The 21,681-nt window shown below is 35.1% G+C and overlaps 1 protein-coding gene across 6 annotated transcripts in view; it reads left to right on the forward strand.

Moving 5' to 3' along the window:
- DAGLA (diacylglycerol lipase alpha) overlaps positions 1-21,681 on the forward strand; it is a 129,631-nt gene that overhangs the window by 65,010 nt on the left and 42,940 nt on the right. For all 6 annotated transcript variants that reach the window (XM_058155479.1, XM_058155488.1, XM_058155504.1 and 3 more), the window contains 9 exons: positions 7,271-7,409; positions 9,683-9,894; positions 11,131-11,232; positions 11,801-11,939; positions 13,968-14,055; positions 15,533-15,667; positions 16,845-16,922; positions 20,080-20,204; positions 21,065-21,221. In XM_058155479.1, the coding sequence (XP_058011462.1) occupies positions 7,315-7,409; positions 9,683-9,894; positions 11,131-11,232; positions 11,801-11,939; positions 13,968-14,055; positions 15,533-15,667; positions 16,845-16,922; positions 20,080-20,204; positions 21,065-21,221 (1,131 nt within the window). In that variant the 5' untranslated portion in view covers positions 7,271-7,314. The remainder of the gene's footprint in view (positions 1-7,270; positions 7,410-9,682; positions 9,895-11,130; positions 11,233-11,800; positions 11,940-13,967; positions 14,056-15,532; positions 15,668-16,844; positions 16,923-20,079; positions 20,205-21,064; positions 21,222-21,681) is intronic.

Raw genomic sequence — 21,681 nt, forward strand, 5'->3', positions numbered from 1 at the left:
ACTACAAATCAGCATCTTGATTTTTAGCATAATAGAAAGGGAAAAAAGTTAATACATGCTATCTTCCTTGGTGGGAAATTAGAGCAATAAAGTTTAAAGACAGAATAAGAAAGAATGTCCTGGAGATTTGCCGGTTGAGAGACTCTTTGGAATTGGGGATATGGTGAAGTTGTGCTGGCTTTTTATCTCATGTGAGATATAAGAGTAGTAGTGTTGAATGTTTGATAAGATTATGATGGACCCATTAGAGCTGGGGTGGAAGGGAGCATTAAGGGATGGAGTGGTGGACAGAAATGAAGTAATGGGAAAATATGGCAAGAGGAGGGGTCAAGCCACTTTCAGGGAAGATGGGCCTGGTGTTTAACACCAGTGTGGTATTAATATACGGTATATTCCATCCCGCTGCACTCTGCCCCAGAGCTTGGTCTGCTGATGCTTAATGTTAGCCTCCAACAAAGCTGACCTCATCCATAATCTGATCATGGGCAAAGGGGCCAGCTTGGTGCATATGGAATTTGGTTGGATGCAGAGGGGGGATATTTCTCTCTCAAAAATGTACCCTCTTGGGTTTTAAAGTGTGGCATCAGCTGCAATTCCAGGGCAGAGGTGGGTATGGCTGCTGTTATCTGAAAATGTTTGGTGGCCAGATATAGCCAAATGAGAGAGTCTTTTTGTGGAATTGGGCTATGGGGGTCGTTTGGTCTTATTGCTTGCCTTCCTCTATACCTAGCGGTGACTCTATTTAAGCTCCTTGATTCTGTGTCTGAGTTGCCAGTGAACCTAGCCAGAGTAATGGTGCTTGAGAATGTCCTTCTCATTCTTTGGGCCCATTGATTGAAAGTTCATGGCACTATGGCAACCATTGACTTGATCCATTGAACTTATTGATGGCCTACATCATAATCACACATTGGGCCTGGCTTTTGTCTCAGGGCAGTGGAAAAGTAAGCTAGGGCTAGGGGATATTAACATTAGTCCCTTGCCATGGACAGCTTATTCCCTCTTGGCCCTGGAGTTTATAACCAAATCTTACTGCAGAGAGATTGGGATTACTCAGTCATCCTGCCGCAGGTAATTGATGGATCTTGAAGGGGTTCAGAGAGCATTTTGGATTTTTCCTGACCCTGTGGTGCACAATTCAACGGAGGTGTTAGTCATGGCTTAGAAATGAACACATGATGAGGAGTTTGGATCCATTAGCACCTATGCAGATTTTCTGTGATCATGGATCCTACAGAGTCCTTGTAGGAGGGCTCTATACAGGGGTCGTCAACCTTAAACACTCAAAGAGCCACAAAAGTCCTAACCAGAAGCCCCTCAATCAATTCTGGAACTGACCGGAAGTCCAGTTCCCCCACCATAGTCTCTTCCTAACAAGGCGTCCTTTTTCCTATGCCGTCCGGAAGTCCGGTTCCCCACCACCACCACCACCACCATAGAGTCTCCTCCTAGCACGGCGTCCGTTTTCCTCTACCTGTCCTAACTGAAAGCTCTATCAATTGTGGAGACGACCAGCAACAAGGAGCCACAGCAGAGGAATGAAAGAGCCACATGCAGCTCCAGAGCCGCGGGTTGCTGACCCCTGCAGTCTTCAGCAATGCAAGTGATGCCTAGAGCAGTGCTGGAGAAAGACAAAGAATAAATCCAACTAGGCACAGCTAAGGACTTATTAGAAGTTGTAACTTGTAAGAACAGTAAAGCATTCCCACTTCTCTGCTCTTATTAGATAGCCAGCCAACGGTTCTTTGTCAAGTGATTTGGGCTCTCCTAGGACTGGCTGAGCTATTGCAGGATTGCTATGAGAATTATTCTAGGGATCATTTGAACATCTTTCTTTGAAGTTAAACTCTGGCTGGGTCCTGTGAAAATTACGAAGACATGTTTAGTTATTTGAAAGGAGAAAATATGAACCCCTTATGGACTTTCGTGTAAAAAAAGAAAACAACTTTGTGATTTATGGGTTTGATGATTAAAAAGAATAGGTTGTAGAAAGAAAGGAATTATGATATAATCTTAGAGAGCGAGGTTTGATTAGAATTTCATCTCTTAACTACCAATTCATAAACCATTTCTTAATATTTATTTTCATATTTTGTCCTTTTATTTTTTTCTTTCTTTTTTCTTTCTTCTTTATTGTTTATTTTCTTTTTCCCCTTCCTTTCTCTTTTTCCCTTTCACATTTACTATATATTTTTCTTTGGATGTAATTATATATGTAAAATCTTTTAATAAAAACTATTTTTAAATAGGAAGGCAGGAATATGAGTGAATATAAATGGTTTGAGATATTCCATGCATAACTAAAGTTTAACTATATATCATTTATTGTTACTGTAAAAAGGAAAACATAATAATTTAATGAGAATAGGTTATCTTAAGTTCTCAGGCACTGTTTGTATATTCAGTGAATGGAAGTCTTTGTGAAATCAAGAGGAATATATGCATTAATGAAAGTTAGTTAAAAATTATACCTTCCCTAGCAATAGCTTACATTTTTATGGGCAGGCACAACTCATAGCTGAAAAATGGGACCTTTTACTTACTGTAGGGGATGGAGTGGCAGAATCTAGGGGTGGAGTCAAAAGAAGAATCAGCTTAAAATCTCTACATGACCACAAATGGACTGTCTTGAATTATGTTGACTCTTATCTTATGTCAAGATAGCACTAATGGTTGAGTAAATTGGTATTCATAAGCACATTTAGTAATAAATCAATTTAATTAAAACTTCACATGTGGTCCTGGTCTTTCATACTTAACATTCACTGACAAATTGTATCCTATACAACAATAATAAAATGGTATATGACGTTATTGGATTTATGGATTAGATTTAGACTCCCATCAGAATCCAAAATGCAGTAAATTTAGTCTGGGACTTGTTACTAGTTAAAAAGATACAGGTAGTGCTCTATAAGTTTGTGCTTTGGACAGTGAGTAGTTGCAATTAAGATGGAGATGAAAAAATAACTTTGTGACCAGTGCCCACATTTGCTTGGCCATGTCTCACTTTCAATTATTAGTTCACCATTACTCTGTTAGTACGTGTTGTCCTATGCCCAGTACAGTACATCCCTAAAAAACTGCTAACCACAAGATAACAAGCTGACCTCTGTAACCTTAATTAGTTGATTAGAATACTGCACGAGCTACAACTGCTACCTGTAACTGACAGGATCCTAATCTGTTTCACACTAAAGGCTTTTTTTTGCCTCCTAAGTAGCTTGCGGCTGCAGTCATCTGTGTTTTAGGCAAACAATTGGCACTAACTATCCTTTTCTATCCTTTGTGTGCCCGCTTACTCTCTTGTAACCCCTTCCTCTCCAATGAAAATAAATACAAAATCAATTCTTGTCTTTCTAGTTACTTTAGTCTTGGGGTGATCATTCCAAAGTGCAGGGAAATGGAAGAAAAGGGCTATAAGATTTTTATCCAGACTTCCTTGTGAATTAAGTCCTAGAAACCTTCCCCACTGTTTGCACTCTCCCAGCTGTTTAGGGCTTTAACTTTTTGACATTACAAAGCAAAGAAAAGCTGAAGTAAAATCATTAGTACAGTTATGTCATGTGATTTTTCATTTAGCAATTGCTTCCCTTAACTAACAAGTTGCCAGTCCCAATTGTAGTTGTTAAAGAAGTTGTTTTTTAGGCACAAAGCCAGCTGGGAGACCTTGCTCAATGCTAACTAAAAAAACAAAAAAGACCCTACTCTTTATATAAGAGATCAAATCTTTTTGGTACAATTTGGAAATTATCAAGGTGCTATAGTAGATATAATTAAAACTGTGCCCCTGGTCCGCATTGCCAAAGCAGATTTAAGAAGGTTAGAGAAATAGTTTTCTTATGGAGAATCAAGTGATACATTCAAGAACTTCTCCAGGTATCCTGCGCTTACTGTATGTTAGTCACGCAGTTTGAAACATGGGTTTCTTTCTGCATTTTTGAGTCAATGTCCATATCCTGTGTCGAAGGTTTCTGCTATCCATCCCTTGCGTACAAAATCTCTTCCTGGAATATGAACCAAAGGTACAGACTTGACCAGCTTCAACCCTATAGGAACAAATGACAATAAAGATCTGAAATTGGAAAGCAATGAATCTATTTTTATGAAGAAAGTTCAGATTAAAACAAAGAGAGAAACAATATCTTTATGATACATGATATATCTTTAGTTTTTACTCAATTCTGTAATGGTATTTTGGTATTCTGATGCAGCTTCATACTTAGAGCTCATTATGGAAGATTACAGATCTAGTGATGGTACTTAAAATGGAAGTTGAAATTAGTATCAAACAATAACTCTTTTGATGATTAATAGAAGTATACATTGTGAATTATCAAAAGAGTGTCCTGTGAAACAAGGACAATTATAATGCATAATAGAAACTGATGATCTAAGTTTTGTTCTTAATGATCTAAGTTTTGTGCTTAAGACAGCAATGCTTGTTTAATACTTGAAAAAACAATGGAGGCAAATACGGATTAGAACTAAGATGCATTGAAGCAGTACTGAGAGTGCTACTGATAGCTTCATGCTTAAACTGCTAGAAACTTAAAATACAGGAAAAAGCAATTGATATCTTAACATTTGCAATAACTTTGTGCCTTGTTGAGGCCTACTATAGATTATTAACTGTTATCAGATTTTTTTTTTTTAGAATAGAATAGAATTCTTTATTGGCCAAGTGTGATTGGACACACAAGGAATTTGTCTTTGGTGCATATGCTCTCAGTGTACATAAAAAGACGAGATACATTCATCAAGAATCATAAGGTACAACACAATGATTGTCATAGGGTACATATAAGCAATCAGGAAACAATCAATATCAATATAAATCATAAGGAGACAAGCAACAAAGTTACCGTCATGCCGTCATAAGTGGGAGGAGATGGATGATAGGAAAAGTGAGAAGACTAATAGTAATAGTAATGCAGCCATAGTTTTTCATAGATTTTCAGCCATGGTTGCAAAAATTTCTTTGCATTTGTGTTTATATTCCTCTAATAGCAGTTTTATAAGTAGTGAGCAAGGAATGACTAAAATCACAGCTGCCATTTGTTTAAGGATATTAAAAATAGGTCCACTAAATACTGAAACTGAATAGACATCTTTGCTAGTTTTGTGTAAACTGCATAGAAAACAATGTACTATATCAGTCCAAGAAAATGGGCATGGAAGGTGACAAAAAGTGAAAGAAACAGGAATGAAAGTAGAATGGCTGTAGAATGAAAAAGTTTCAGAATGAATGAAGGTTGAAGAAAGAGAATGTGGAAGGAATAGAAATAGAAATAGAATATTGTGATTGGACACACAAGGAATTTGTCTCCTTTGCACAAGCTCTCTGTATATACAAGCAACCAAATTGTCTTTCTAATGTTAGATTTGTTAGAAAGTACATATAAGTGTATATATACACAGTAAAGGAAGATTTTTATGTCATCTACCAAGGCAAAAAAAAAATTGAAGTTGTATCCTACTTTATATCTAGGATAAATCTGACCTTTTAGTGGCCATAAGAAATTATGTTTATTTCTACTCCCAAATCCATTCTAAATCCAGGGAATGTATACATGGCATAAACTGGATGTGTGCCAGCCACTTCCAATTTATTTGAACCATACACTGGAATTTCAATAATTAGCTTCTTCTGCAAATCTGGAAAATTGGTGGCTAGAGGATGTATCTTTTGGCTCACTCTGAATGTAGTATCTGATCCTTAGGGGGATCATGACCTTTCAGAGCAAACCTCAAAGTAGCAATAGTTCTGAGAGACTTCTGCATGTAGATAATTAAATTACCATCGCTTTTCCACATTTATTGACACTATAAGACACACAATTTGCCTCTGCAGATGTGGCCTTTGCTGCACAATCTGTAGAGTGCGCTAGGCTGAAGATGTTAACCCTAGTAAGCTAATTTCTGTAGGATAACTTTATGGTGATCAAGTTGAAATGAACCATGAAATATTCTTGACTGGATAGATAACACAACAGTATCCAGTGAAGTAGCATATGTGTAACCATCCTTTTCCTTTATGTTTTATTATATGGATTTATTTATTGGTTATAAGAAATAAAATATAGGCTATACAGCTTAAGTTAATTCCTATGATTAAAGGGAATTTTCTATAGAATTGGGAATACATTTCTGTTCGGCCCTGCCTTCTTACTTGAACAGGAGTTAATTTTTTTTTCCAGGTTTATCATCTAGTATTAGTCAGAAAAATGTTTCATTGTAAGATCAGATACAGATCCTCCAAAGTTTTATGAACAATAGAAATGATATTATAAAGCTGCAAAGAATTTTTATGCAATTATACATTGTACAAAATAGAGGTTGTGGCAATTTTTGTACATCTTGCTTTGTATTGATAACTGCATGAGTTTGTATGTAGATTACTGTAGATATTAATTCACTTTATTACATCCCTAGATCTAATGTAGTTTTCATGTTTTATTAAATCAAACCAATCAAATGAATGTGTGATTTTATGTGTTTCTGTCTTTCCTTGTGTCTACAAATGGTGATAACAATGTGAATTATTTTTTAAAAAAGAAAGAAACCAAAAGAAACTAAATTATTAATAGTCCCATTCCTTTTTTTTTTACAGAAACCAAAGCCCCAAAACAAAACCTAATTCAAACATTAAATTTCAAACTTTCAAAATAGGTGAATATAACCAACAAAAGTAGATTCATGTTTACAAACAGAAATGTTAACATCCAATAGAGTCAACTCAAAATGTGCCAATACTAAGAACAAGCACTTACACACTGTAAGCCGCCCTGAGTCTTCGGAGAAGGGCGGGGTATAAATGTAAATAAATAAATTAAAAAAAGCACAAGCCATGTCAGTTAGGCAATACTTTGCTGATCTCCAAAAGCAAGGAGATGCACCCAACATCTGCTAAATGTTCTCTGAAGGATCAAATATATTAAAATCCTCATTTTCTGTAATGTTAGCATATTTTAAAATAAAAAGAAACTAGGTTTACACTTGCGATGTAAGGTTCCATTTTCATGGACCTACTGAATCTGATTATTCTAGAAGTAACATAAATAGTATTAATTTAGTTTAAATATTCTTACTTCTCATAAGAATGTGTTATGAGTTTAAAGAGCTGTAGTTGATTCGTCAAAGACTTTTAACAGAATTTTAGAAGCAACGTGTCTAGACAATATATTTTGTGCTAAAATTGTAGCAACAATATTGATTTTGTCATATATAAAAACAATTTATGTTCCTGTTCTTTGTATTTCTATTACAGAAAGTTAATATTGTGCCCGGTGACCCTTTTCAGGCTCACTAGCCATGCCAGGCATTGTGGTGTTCCGTCGTCGCTGGTCTGTGGGAAGTGATGATCTTGTTTTGCCTGCCATTTTTCTCTTTCTGCTTCATACAACTTGGTAAGAGAAAATATCCATGAGAAGACGACTTCTATTATTAGGTCATAAGGCATTGATATTTCTTTTGTATTTTTCATGTCTAGGTATTCATACTATGTTGCAATTTAAATTATTCTGCTAAAGTTCATATATACAAAGCAGTATGAGAATGGATCTATGCATGTATAAAGTTCAGACTCAAATAATTCTTTTTAAATTTTTTGTTCCACTACTATGGTTCTGTAATGCCTTCAGGGAAGTTTTTGGAGTATCCAGTTTATTCTTATATCAGCTAAAAAGAATTAAAAAGCAACAGAATTATATTAAAGAGAAAGGAAGCCACAGAAATTATATCCATGATTGTAATGGATGATAATTAATGTGATATAAATCCACTCAGATCATACTGTCAGTGTCAAAAGAAAAGATAGAATTGGTTTGAGTGGTTTATATGTAGATACTGCCACTAAGAAAGCCAAACCATGTCGGCATCCATTAAGAAACTATTAAAAGCAGAGCTTCTTGGATCAAGCTACATTTTGAAAGCTCAAAACCAGATTGGAGGCAAATGCAATTCTTCCATATCAGCCCATTAATATTTTTGTAATTAAAGTGAGTCATGCTTATTCCCAAGGAGAAAAAAAATCGAATAACTACAGTGGTGTTATCTTTATTAGAAATAAATATATGCAAAATCATAAACACATTTTTGAGATCCCCAGATCTTTTTATTATACAAAATGTTACAAGACGTTGATGGAAGTGAGAAAGGAGATGAAAATACATGTTGAGTTGGTTGAGCTTAAAAATCATAAAATTGGGTGGATGGATGGATGGACAGACAGACACTCCCAATCAGAGATTTGAAAAAGTTTTTTGTGTGTGAAAGGATAATGACCTCTCCTCAGTTCTGATACCTAATATTAATATCTGACCTCAGGATTCTTTTGCTGTGAGACTGGGTTTTCTGTTGTGAGATTCCAAGGTTCTAATATAAAACAGATTAGTACTTGCTAGCCTAATGTCTGTTTCCCGAACTCTGCTGTTCATGGACAAAACAATAATTGTTGGTGGTAATGACAATGTCTCGTCTTCATCTTGTTGGGTAGATTCCTCATGAGAAACAAATGTATGACATTTAGGAGCCTGTGATAATTAAGCTACACTGCATGTGAAAGAGAGAGAGAGAAAGTGTGCGCACTCATGTGAATGCATTGGCAAGCATGGTAAATTACATGCTGGGATAAAAACAATATAATTGGCATATGGGAATCAAAAAGTGTGTGCCTGATAACATTTTCGCCTGCCCTCTGCTGACTGTTGAAGTATGTGCAGGTTTTTACTGTTCCTAATTCCAGGCCTCTTCACAGATAAATCTCAAGGGGATTGATGCAGCCTTTTTCCCCCCCTTTGTATTACAGCGGAACACAGAGTATGTTCTGGGACACCATCCAGAAATCAATATGTGGGCAGTGGGGGAGGAACTTTGTTAGCTAACCACCAGCATTTTACTATTACAGCAACACAAGGAATGCATAGCACCCATAAATGAATGATATCAACGAAATACAGGTTTGCTGTTGGCTGAACTGATATATTGTATTATCTGTGAATCACATAACCCCCTGTACCTGAAATCAACTAAAAGCAATATGATAGTCCATTTAGAAACTGAAACTTTGACATGTTTACTTTATGAATAGCATCAAAATAATTTATCTGTGAATATAATATTACATATACCCTGTTTCCCCAAAAATAAGACATCCCCTGATAAAAAGCCCAATCGGGCTTTTGAGTGCATGCACTAAAATAAGCCCCCGCTGAAAATAAGCCCTCCCTGAAAATATTTAAACGTATGTGCAGCCAGTCCCTGCCATTTCCTCTGGTTTCCTCCATGTGCCCCAAAATAATAAGACCTCCCCAAAAATAAGGCCAAGGGCTTATTTCGGGGTTCAAAAAAATATAAGATAGGCTCTTATTTTCGGGGAAATACGGTACTACAATATCTTAGACAGATACAGTTGTAGTTTATTGTGGGATAAGTTTTTATTGGCAGCGGTTAATTTCACAAACTGCAAACAATTTGGTTATTTATATAGTACTAACTATTCCCAGGAATTAAAAAAGAGATATTTCCTTTCGCAGTTTATATAAAATCAAAACAAACCACAACAGTTTTTTAAAAAAAACTAATAAATGTTAGGCTTCTTGTTCCTTATATGGCTAAAAGTCTTTGGTCATGTATATATTGTCTCAAGCTTTGTCAAGTGAATGTGGCTTGTGTATGGCAGGTTCATCATCCTTTCTGTGGTGCTGTTTGGACTGGCATACAATCCCAATGAGACCTGCTCTCTCAATCTGGTGGACCATGGCAGAGGTTATCTGGGTATTTTGCTCAGCTGTATGATCGCTGAAGTTGCAATCATTTGGCTCAGCATGCGTGGCAGCATCTTGTACACAGAACCCCGGGATTCCATGCAATATGTGCTATACGTCAGACTGGGTAAGAGGCAGCGGCCAAGGGGTTTTTATTAATGTTTGATCTTGATGCAACTGGCTGTCGTGCTCTCAAAGGGTTCTCCATTCATAATATTTACAAACACTGACTGATCCAAGGGCATTTTCAGTTGTGGCACCAAAAGACATCTGGATATATACCTGCTGAAATTAAATATTATTTGTAGGTTTAGTCACTGTTTCATTACTTTTGCAGATGTGGGAAAATATATTCCTATTTTCCCCCAAATAGGAAAATATGCCTATTTATGCCTCCATAAAATCTGTATCAATTTTTCTTGGGCGAATGCACATTTATGAATCTTTTTATTGTTAAAAAATTGACAGCCTCATTAATGAAATACATATACTTTGTCTGATGCCTTGACAGCAGTACATGTGTGCTGCTTCTGGTATTCAGCAAAGACAAACATGTTAACATGACACTTTTAAGGATAAGTAAATGTAGTTTACTATTCTGTGAAGAGAAACACATACTATAATTATCTTTCTCAAACTCACCATCATTTCCTTTGTTCACTTACCATGAGCTTTCATTTGTAAAAAAATCTGATGCCTATCTACCCCTCCCAAAAGTGTGTGTGGAATATATTATGCTATTCACTCCAAGCCTCCAAAAAAACGTCTACATACAGATATATGTAGATATATATGTGCTACAGAGAGATAAGACATTTTGCATGCTTTCCTTGTTCATTTTTATAGTTAAGGTTCCCCATTATCATTCATTAATATTTTTCTCCTAGAAAATTACATTGCATGTTTATCTGGATAAAAGTGAAAAGTTTTAGACATTTATTTTTATTTAGTGTATGGAATATACAAAGGTTATACAATCTCTGACGTACAACACTAATAAAACACATTATACATATAAACACAAATATAAGTTTAGAAATATAAGTTTAAATAAAACATATATATGTGGGAAATACAGTATATGAGATTAAATATTAAATTAAGGTAAACCATGATAAAATCACCATAAAATGTCACCATAGAATAGGATAGATGTTATAATTCGATATCTAAGCAAGCTAATCACCTAATTTCTTCTGGTGTGGCTGCAATGAGATCATCCCATTTAGAATGAAACATCAGAATGAATATTTTTTTCATTGGCTAAGAATTGCTGCTCAGAAATATGGTGAAATCAGTTGCTGTTGTTGCGGTTGTTATTGTTGTTGTTATACCATTGTACACTCTGTTCTTATTGTTCCAGCAATCTTGGTGATTGAATTTGTCTACGCTATTGTGGGCATTGTTTGGTTAACCCAGTACTACAGTTCCTGCAATGATGTTACTGCCAAGAGTGTTACTTTGGGTATGTCTTTATAAGTATTTGTAAGTATTTAAAATCACATTTATGCACGATAGTGTGTGATGATTTAACCTGTTCATAGACCTAAACAAGCATAATTTTTGAGGTCTTGTTTTTTTACTGTTGTAATTAAGTTTTGCTAAAAACATTCATGTACTGTGTTTCCCCGAAAATAAGACCCTGTCTTATATTTTTTTGAACCCTGAAATAAGCACATGGCCTTATTGCCATGTACTCAAAAGCCCGATAGGCTTATTATCAGGGGATATCTTATTTTGGGGAAACAGGGTACATTTATTCATAGGCATAATAATTAATAGTATTACAACCCATTGCGGCTTGCTTGATAACCCTCATTAAATATATTTTATGATATATTTATGATGCTAAAGAATCTCCAAGAATATCAGAAGTTTTAAATACAAGAATTTTCTTTACCTTGTCAAAGAAAATCAAACAGGGAGTATTACTCTGTGAAAAAGAATACATAAACTTCAAGCAAAGAGTACAAATGAGTCAGATCTGCCATTTACAAGCTGGGCCTTATCATCTATCTCCTCTGTTTCACTAGGAATGGTCGTTTGCAACTGGGTGGTCATTTTGAGCGTCTGCATCACTGTCCTCTGCGTCTTTGACCCAACAGGACGGACTTTTGTTAAATTGCGAGCCACAAAGAGGAGACAGCGTAATCTAAGAACATATAACCTGAGGTAAGAAATTTGTAATTGTAGAGGTTGACTCAGGGTTTTTATAAAATAGATTTACAATTTAGATGAATGCAAATCTATTGTTTTCAATGTAGATAAGGACAAATGAGTGTATTCAATATGGCAGCAAATAGTGCAGTTTACATATTGGGGAAACTTTTTTTTGAATTGTAAATAATAAAGGCCTTGTAATATATACTGTATTAGCACAATTTTGGTTTTCAGGAGTATATTCTTTTAAAAATATATTTTACAGCATTTATAGTCCTCTTTATTATGCAGCAAAAGTCTTTTTTTTTTCTCACAATGATACTGCCATGTACCTTAGACTAAAAGGGAGTGGTTTGGCCAAGATCATCCAAGTGTAAATGGAATACATTACATTAGATGTCATTCACCCAAAGCTATAAAATAATGAGTATTTGGTTTGTCATAATTGAATGAGCCAGGAGTATTTGACAACAAAATGGTATTTTCAGCTGTGCAATTTTCTATTTTTTTAAAATAAAAAAGTTAAAATAGAGCAAAACTTTTATAATTAATTCAATCTAGCTAGTGTGATTTTTTTCCAAAAAAATATAGGATTTTTGACCAAACATACAATATTAACATTTTCCATCTTTTTGTTTTCCTTTACAATCCATGGAGGATCAAACATCTGTAATATTGCCTAGGTTGTATTGGAAATTTGAATTGAGCAGAAGTCCTTATTGGAGAATATGGTTCAGAACAGGGATGAAATGCTCCTGGTTCGGACCGGATTGCCCAATCCAGTAGCGATGGTGGCAGGTAGTTTGGAGAACTGGTAGCAAAAATCTCTGCCTCCTCCCCGCCCCAACTGAGCCATGCGATCATCAGAGGTTTTTTGTTTTTTTTTACTTTTAAAAGCATTTTTTCTTCGGCCAAAAAAAATGCTTTTAAAAATAAAAAAAAGGCCTCTGATGATTGCGCAGCTCAGCTGGGATCGTCAGAACCCTTTAAAAGCTTTTTTTCCTCCGGCAATCCCAGCTGAGTTGCCTGATCATCACAGGTTTTTAAAAGCATTTTTTACAACCCCTTTGGCTGAAGAGGTTGTAGAAAAAATGCTTTTAAAAGTTAAAAAAAAAAGTTGGCCATGCCCACCCTGTCACGTTACCACCCTAAGCCACGCCCACAGAACCGGTAGTAATACATTTTACATTTCATCCCTGGTTCAGAACCTAAACAGAGTGCTAAAGAATACCGAGTAATTAAGTAGCAGAACTTCCAATTTTAAAAATGCTCATAATGTATTAACTGAGCTGCAGAGTAAGGGTCCATCTGTTATTAAATGCTAACTGACACTAATTGTATTTGAAGTAAGAGCTAACATATTTTGAGAAATCCACAAAAACAGAAAACCTTGAAGAATTTGAAGAGAGGAAGGTACAAAAGGAAAAAGTTTCCTTTATCTCTTGAACATAAAGACTCATTTTATCAACAATGAGTCAAATGAGAAACAGACATGAGGAGGCTTTTTGAACACCTTTTTCTGATCTGAGTAATTCCTGACATTCTTTTTCTAGGGCGACTTACATATCTCTATAATGTAACTCTATTCCAGCAGGTGGCAATACCTAGCCTGCTTTGGCTGAACTTGAACAAATTATGCAAAGTTGGCTCAGCTACTATTTGGATGGGAGACCACTGGGAAATCCCAGAGCTTTAAACTGAACTAGGAAATTTTAAAAAGAAAAAGAAAGAAAGCTTTGGAAGAAGACAGTGGGAAACAATTTCTCTTCTGCTGCAAAAGAACATCATGTTCATTACTAGGAGCTGAGCTGTATTTGAGGGAGACTTTATTTTTAACCTTATAAAATAACTATAGTTTATAAAGAATTCTGAATCTGCCACTATTCAGAAAATTCCGTGGAAGCTTTAAAACAGATGACATTCAGAACTGTTCACTATTTCATCCCATATTATTCCAGTGTTTATATATTCTTGATGTTAGGCTCTTGATGTCTTTTTGATCTGATGACTGCATTTGACTTTAATTTTTTTTTTCTTAAGGCATCGCTTGGAAGAAGGCCAGGCTAGCAGCTGGACCCGCCGTCTCAAAGTTTTCCTCTGCTGTACACGAACAAAAGATTCACAATCAGTAAGCAGCTACTGCCTTTTCATTAAAAAACAAATATAATTCATGATTTTGATAGTATTATAGTATGAAAACTGTGGCTGATGATGAGAGGAAATATGATACAAGCCTCCTGTTGGGATATTCCACACATGCATGTTGACCCAGTGGTGCTCTGTTGTAAGAATAGAAAAGTTTTTCATAGTTGGTACAAATAAACCTTTACAGGTAAAGCTGTTCATGCTTGTTTAGTTGCAAAAAAAGAAGTCATTTTTAATTTAAGAGAAATACTTAGCTTGCAAAAGGGCCTAAAACCATTGAGTTGGCTAATTTTAAAATATATAGTAATCTTTCATGATCTTTTATTACCAAAAATATGATTAAAATGGAGTAATCAATTATTTAGATTATTTTCGATCATAAAAGTTTTGGAAGGAATTCCACATTTTACATTAGGCAAAAGTAAAAGTATTAATAACATTCCTCAAAACCATCTAATCTTGGCCTGTCTGCAGCTGTCAAGTCATCTTACTTAATATGTAGTATCTGATACATGATATTGACTTGTGCAGGTATGTTCACCCACAATGTATTTGCTAAAGAAGACATTGGTGTACTAATAGCGGATTCTACTGTGTAAAATGAAATTACCTGATCTAACACACACACACACACACACACAATTTTTCTCTGAATTCCAGATGCTAGAGACAAGAAATGTTGGCCTCTATTATACCTTGCCTATGAGTTTTCAAGGTTTAGGGTTGGAAGTCCTAAGCTGGTTGCCTTAAGGGTTGGAGGGAGGATCCTAGCCTAGATCAGTTATTGTTGTTTTGACAAATGTGATACAGTAGCTAATGTATTGGATAGAAAGTGAGAGGCCATTATTTTGCTTAATGCCTGCCCTTCAACAAATTTTGTCACAGACCTGATAACACTAGTATATAACATGGTTTGTTGAACAAGTCACAATGGCATGATTCACGTAACACTTCCACGATGAGAGAGAGGTAATGTCATGCTAAGCCAAAACTAAGTAAACCACATTATATGTTTATCTATCTGGCCATAGTATTTTGTATTAGTTCATCTTATTGGCTTGTTTTTACCATATCATATATGGATTCAAGCGTTGTTTCTTGACTACCATAGTGAAGAAAAATTGAAGTAATGCTATGTTAGTTATTTTAAATGTCTTGGAAGAAAGGTTTAATGCAAATAAAAATCAATATTTCAGCCACATGCAGAAACCGGTAATCCAGAAATTGCTGCATTTATACATAATACCAAGGCAGGGTTACTGTTTATTCAGTAATGGTTGCCTAATTCACACATAAACTAAATTATAAAAGATTATTTACATACCGTATTTTTTAAAAAAAGCAAACTCCATTGTGGTTTAATATAACACCTTTAGCAATCCAACAAACTAACAACTATTTCAAGCTCTTCTCTCTTGTTGCAGATTAATTTTTCACCTTTTCCTCTTTGGATCTTTCAGGATGCTTACTCTGAAATTGCATATCTCTTTGCTGAATTTTTCCGAGATCTTGACATAGTCCCATCTGATATTATAGCAGGCCTTGTTTTACTACGTCAACGACAAAGGGCAAAACGCAGTGCGGTATTGGATGAGGTGAGTATGAGGAATTCTCATTTTAACAATGAAAAGTGGACGAAATAGGCTAACATTACTTAAAATCACCTGCTGTGATACATTTCAGTTTTAAAAACTACCTAACACTTCATCATAATTCGCTTTCCAGCTATTTACAGTTTCACTGTTTCTTATTGACAAGATTGAATTAATAAATATTTGTGTATTGAAATAGAGAAAATATGGTTTTAAATGTCTTTCAAATATCATGTTAGTATAAGACCTGAGTCCTTCGGGAGAAGGGCGATATAAAAATCTAATTAAATAAATAAATAAATAAATAAATAAATAAATAAATAAATAATAAAGAGAATATAATAATAAAGAGAAAATACACCATAAAACACCAATTTTCTCTGGTCTGATTTTTTTTTTAAATTAACCACTTAACAGTTTGGTCTGACTACTAATTCTAGAAATACATTGAACAAATGTCTAGGACCAATTGAGTAGTAGCAAATACTGTACTTTAGATAATGAAGACATTGCTTATTATGAGAGATAGTTGCAAATATCCTATTAAACATTCTTTTCCACTTCCATCCAGAAGACGGAAAATAGATTAATGTTGGCCAAACATCTCAGCTCAGCAATATAGGTCACAACTGTGTGAAAGTAGTGGGAATATGACAAGAGAGACAAAATAGCTATTGCTATAGGAAAGTTCAATGACAATTAGTGGTCATCAGTTGTATAACAATTTAATTAGTTTCAGCCAAATCCCCCCAAGAAACCTTTTTTTAACAATTTCAAGTCTGATAATTATTTTAATTAAGCCTAAATTTTTGTGGATTAGAATCCAGTTTATCAGATTATCGTACTTGTATTCTAGTCCACAAAAATCAAGCCATAAATATATTGTTCTTTTTGAAGAAGATGGGTGGTTCAGACATGTGAAAAATAAATAAAATTGTCTATAAGATGTTACAAACTGACAGTTGGTTTTATACATTTCTAGGCTTCAGATTCAGTTAAACAAAACCTCAGTCTCCAATATTCAGAGAAGATAGAAAAACAAAGAAAAAGAAACTGACAGCACACACAGAGAATAATATGCTTTCCAACTGCATTAATTCAAACAAAGAAGCGTTTACTTTCCTTAAGTACAAGCTGAATATTTTAATTACATTTTTTCCCTAATCTATATGATTTACAGGCAAACAATGATATACTAGCTTTCTTGTCGGGAATGCCAGTTACCAGGAACACAAAATATTTGGACCTGAAAAACTCAGTAAGTTATCAGATTGTTTATTGCAGAAAATATGCAAACTCAGTGGATCAAAGGAATTAGTTGTTCTGTCTTTCCCTGGATAAACTCTTGTTCTGATCTTAGACGTTAGAGATCTGTTAGATAAGGTAGCACATAACAACACCCATGAATGTATTTTGCCAAAGCAAACAACAGATGCTATTTGACAAGTAAAGTACTGTCAAAGTGGGGGTAAATCTAATTAATAAATAAACAAAATCAAACAAAATACTCAAGGGGCAGAGTCAATGGACCACTGAGAATTTTTTGCCATCAGTTTTCTGTGATTCTGTGATACCCTAATTGCATTTTGAAATTTCCTTCTAACGTTGGCCAGTTCTTTGAAAGAAGAGTAGGCAGCATAAATTGCCTGGTATTTAAATTTTATCATAATAATATGTGTAATTCTTGAAAGATTGAAATCTAACCTGGAATAAATGCTCCAATGCTCCATAGAAAGTTCTTACATAAAAACAAAGCTCCTGGAGCACCAGGGAACTGCCAGAGTACTACAAAAGAGCTGATAAGGTTCCAATCTTGAAAATAGTGGGGAAATTTATCCAGAAAACTACAGACCGATCACCTGCACATCAATATCAGGGAAAATCCTCAGAAAGATAATCAAGCAGCAGATTTGCAAGCATCTAGAAATGAGCAAAATGATTACTGGAAGCCAACATGGGTTTATTAAAAACAGATCATGCTAGACAAACCTTACTGACTTCTTTGACAAAGTAACTAAATTAATGGATTGGGGAGATATTCGGGATACAGTTTATTTAGACTTCAGGAAGGCATTTGAGAATGTAGATCACAGTCTACTTGTTAATAAGATATAAAAATGCGGGATTTTTATCGCTAGATAAACCCATCATTGCTAGATAAACCCATCATCGCTAGATGGGTTCGCAACTGGCTGATCAATCACACTCAATGTGTAGTCCTCAATGAAACTACATCTACATGGAGGAAAGCATGCAGTGGGATACCTCTTCAACATCTTCATAAATGATTTAAGTGAGGGGACAAGAGGGAACCTTATCAGATTTGTAGACAACACCAAGCTGGGGAGAATTGCCAAAACTTTAGAAGATAGATTCAAGAGTCAGAAGGATTTTGACAGACTTGAGCATTGGACTCTATCCAACAAGATGCAGTTCAGTGGTGAGAAGAGTAAGGCCTTGCATCTTGGCAGGAAAAATAAAATGCACAGGTTCAGAATAGGTGGTATCTGGCTCAATATTAGTAACTGTGAGAGAGATCCATGTATCCTGGACGACCACTTAACTATCAGCCAGCAGTGTACTGCAGCTGCCAAAACAAGCACTGCAGACCTAGGATGCATCAGCAGAGGGATAGCATCAAGATTACAAGAATTGATAGTACTGATTTATACCGCACTAGTGAAGCCACACTTGGAATACTATGTCCAGTTCTGGTCATCACAATACAGAAAAGTTCCTGAGGCCCTAGAAAGAGTGTAAAGAAAAGCAACAAAGGTGATAAAAGGTCTGGAGGGTAAACTATGATGAATGATTAACGTAACTAGGTCTGTCTAACTATTGAAGAGAAGGCCTAGGGTTGACATGATAGCTGCTTTCCAGTACATGATGGGCTATCACAGAAAAGAGGGGGTTGACCTATTCTCCAGATATGAAGATACGGACAAGAAGTAAAAAGACCCCAAAGAGTTTTGGTCTATGTGGGTTATTTTTATTTATATTTACTGCATTAGAATTTAAAATTGAGAAATTTCAAAATATTTATTTGATTTTCGGACTCCTTGGAAGGGTCTCAGGGTCCCTCTAGAGTCCCTGGACCACATTTTGAGAAAAGCTGGCATAGGTAAACCATTTTTGTAAGCAGTTATATGTACAATTGAATCAACCATTGAAGTCTGTTTTCTTATAGCACTTTTTATACCTGGGTAATAGAACCATTTGAGATTTCTGGGACTTTCGTGAGTCTTAACATTATTAAATAAATAATACTTTTGAATTAAAACTATAAACCTCAAATGTAGACATTTTTATTGCTTTAGTATACAAAAAAAGATACACAAATGAAGAAAATTAAAAAAAAAGACACACAATGCATATTTTGAAAACAGCTGTATTTAAACATTTCATGAAACTTTATGAAATGGTATCTCTTTAATAGTATCTCTTTAATGGTATCTCTTTCCATTACATCAACACAACACACATTGTCAGTCCAGGATTCTGTGTAAATCCTGTATAGCACTGTCATTTTATCATATAAGAACATTACGTTCTGGTACACTCCATATTCATAAATCAGTAGTTCTTCATATATTGATAAATTCAAAAAAAATTTGTACGTAATTTCAACTCACTGTTGCATGTGTAAACTATACAGCGCTCTTCTCAAAATCATCAACAAACAACCCAAATTGGATAAGTGTGTCATGAATACATTTCATCTGCGTGTCTCTTCCATTATTTTACACTTACAGCATAATGAAGTTGATAGCCAACTGTTTTTAAAAGCTTTATGACGTAGCTAATAAATACGGCAAAAGCTGTCCCATCTTAAGATCATGATATCTTAATATTTTTAACCATTCATTGGTTAAAACAGGGTATTCCAACTTTTGATTCCAGTTCTCTGTCTCTAAAAATATTTGGAATTATTCATGAGTTCATTTAATAATATTTTAGCAGTAGGGGAAAGATCTTTGCCCAATCTAGTTTTGACTGCACTGCATCTTACTACTATTACTATTTAGGCTTTGTTTCTACTTTTAACTAATCAGAGGGCTTCGTTTTGTCAAAATGCATGAACTTTGTTTTGTTGTTCAAAGAAGCCAGAATCACGTTAAGGATCTTGGCTTGTTAGTAAACCACCTGTTACAAATCAGTTTTTTTAGCTAGAGTATACAATAACAAAGTTCTCCAGCTGGTTTAAAAATGAAAGTCAAATTTTCTCATCCACTCAGCACCTATCCTAGAGAGTGCTAATCTCAGGCTTCTTCCATCAAACAGTGCGTGGAGCTTAATTGAAAGATCAAACAGACTATGAAAACCTAATCAGAAATTATAATTTCTTGATAACTAAGTTAAAGAAAGTTATTTCTAATTATGGCATCATGCCATAATATTTCTTTTATTCCCTTCAGCAAGAGATGCTGCGATATAAAGAAGTATGCTATTATATGCTCTTTGCTTTGGCTGCTTATGGCTGGCCCATGTATTTGATGAGGAAGCCTACCTGTGGACTCTGTCGCTTGGCCAGATCATGCTCGTAAGTATTGATTCAGATTGTTTTAAATGTCTATTTATTTTTTTCTTCCTCTGTCTCCTCATGCATTCCTCCTTTATTGAGGGGTGTGTGTGTTTCTTGGATCATTCATTCTTATTTATTATACACACACACACACACGCACAAACACACACACATAGTTTCTCTCTCGAATACATCCTTCTCCCACCACTGATCTATTTGGCAGGATCTTGTTCCTATGCTAACCCTAACATTAGGTTTTCAAATCATATGCCCTTGATAGCCCATCCTCCATGAATATATCTGATAAAGTCATTCAAATTAGTAACCATCATCATATGATTCAGTGGTCAATTATGTATTAACTACTGGCAATTGTTTAGAAATTAATATAAATCATATTTCATTTCTAATTTTACTCATTTTACTTTGGATCTTAGGTACATCTCTGAGCAGAAAGGAGGGCTGTAAATTAATAAATATTCATAACATATAAAATCTCTACATAAAATTTCTAAAAGGCCATTGTAAGTTATTAGCTTAAAGTTTTGTTTTGCTATCTGCAGTAGAAATTCTTTGTCTCATTCTTTTTTTTTTAAAACACATATAGGGAATCTTGACCTTTAACTTACTAATAGCTGAGATGAGCACTTATTTGTTCATGTGTTCAAGCTAGAAGTGTTGAAAGGGTTAGAAGAATTTGCCATTAAAGCTGACTTCCAGGATAATGAGAAAAGGATGACAATCTTGGACAGTTGCAGTGTAATGGTCTAATAGTTTTAGAACTTTCTTATGAAACACTAAAGTGGAATTTTGTCTAAAAAGAAGTAGTGTGGCTTTTTTCTTTCCATATTATAATGATTTTATGCTTTCTTTTAAAGTTGCTGTTGCCTCTGCACTACTCGGCCCCGTTATGCACCTGGTGTCACCATTGAGGAAGATAATTGCTGTGGCTGCAATGCTATTGCCATTCGACGCCATTTCCTTGATGAAAACATGACTTCTGTGGACATTGTGTACACTTCATGTCATGATGCGGTAAGGGCTGTATGAGAAATAACTTGTGCTGGAGAAGACTGCTAAAGTGTTTTGGAGAAATGTGCTAAGGCAGGAATAGGAAAGCAGCTTTCAACCCTATGGGAGACATCATTTCACAGATCTGATAAGCGTTGTTGATTGCTTTTCTGGGTTTACTGTCTTGGAGAGAAAAAACAGGTGTCAAAAAGTAAAAAAAGGGGATTTCAAACAACCTTAATAGTCCCATGGCTTTGGCTCTAGCCCTACCATCATTTCTTTCAGTTCTACAATCCCTCCCATCTCATCCCCAATAGATATCATCATTGCAAGAATATTTGTTTGACAATAAAGAGATTTTTCTACATGTAGCAAAATAATGGAGCGGAAACTTCAGAATTCTCTTATCCGATGTGAAATTATAAGTTCCTGATGGAATTAGCTCAAAAATGTTGCTTCTCTACCAGGAGTTGATTAGGGAAGA

Source organism: Ahaetulla prasina, chromosome 1, assembly GCF_028640845.1.
Source record: "Ahaetulla prasina isolate Xishuangbanna chromosome 1, ASM2864084v1, whole genome shotgun sequence".
Taxonomy (NCBI): domain Eukaryota; kingdom Metazoa; phylum Chordata; class Lepidosauria; order Squamata; family Colubridae; genus Ahaetulla; species Ahaetulla prasina.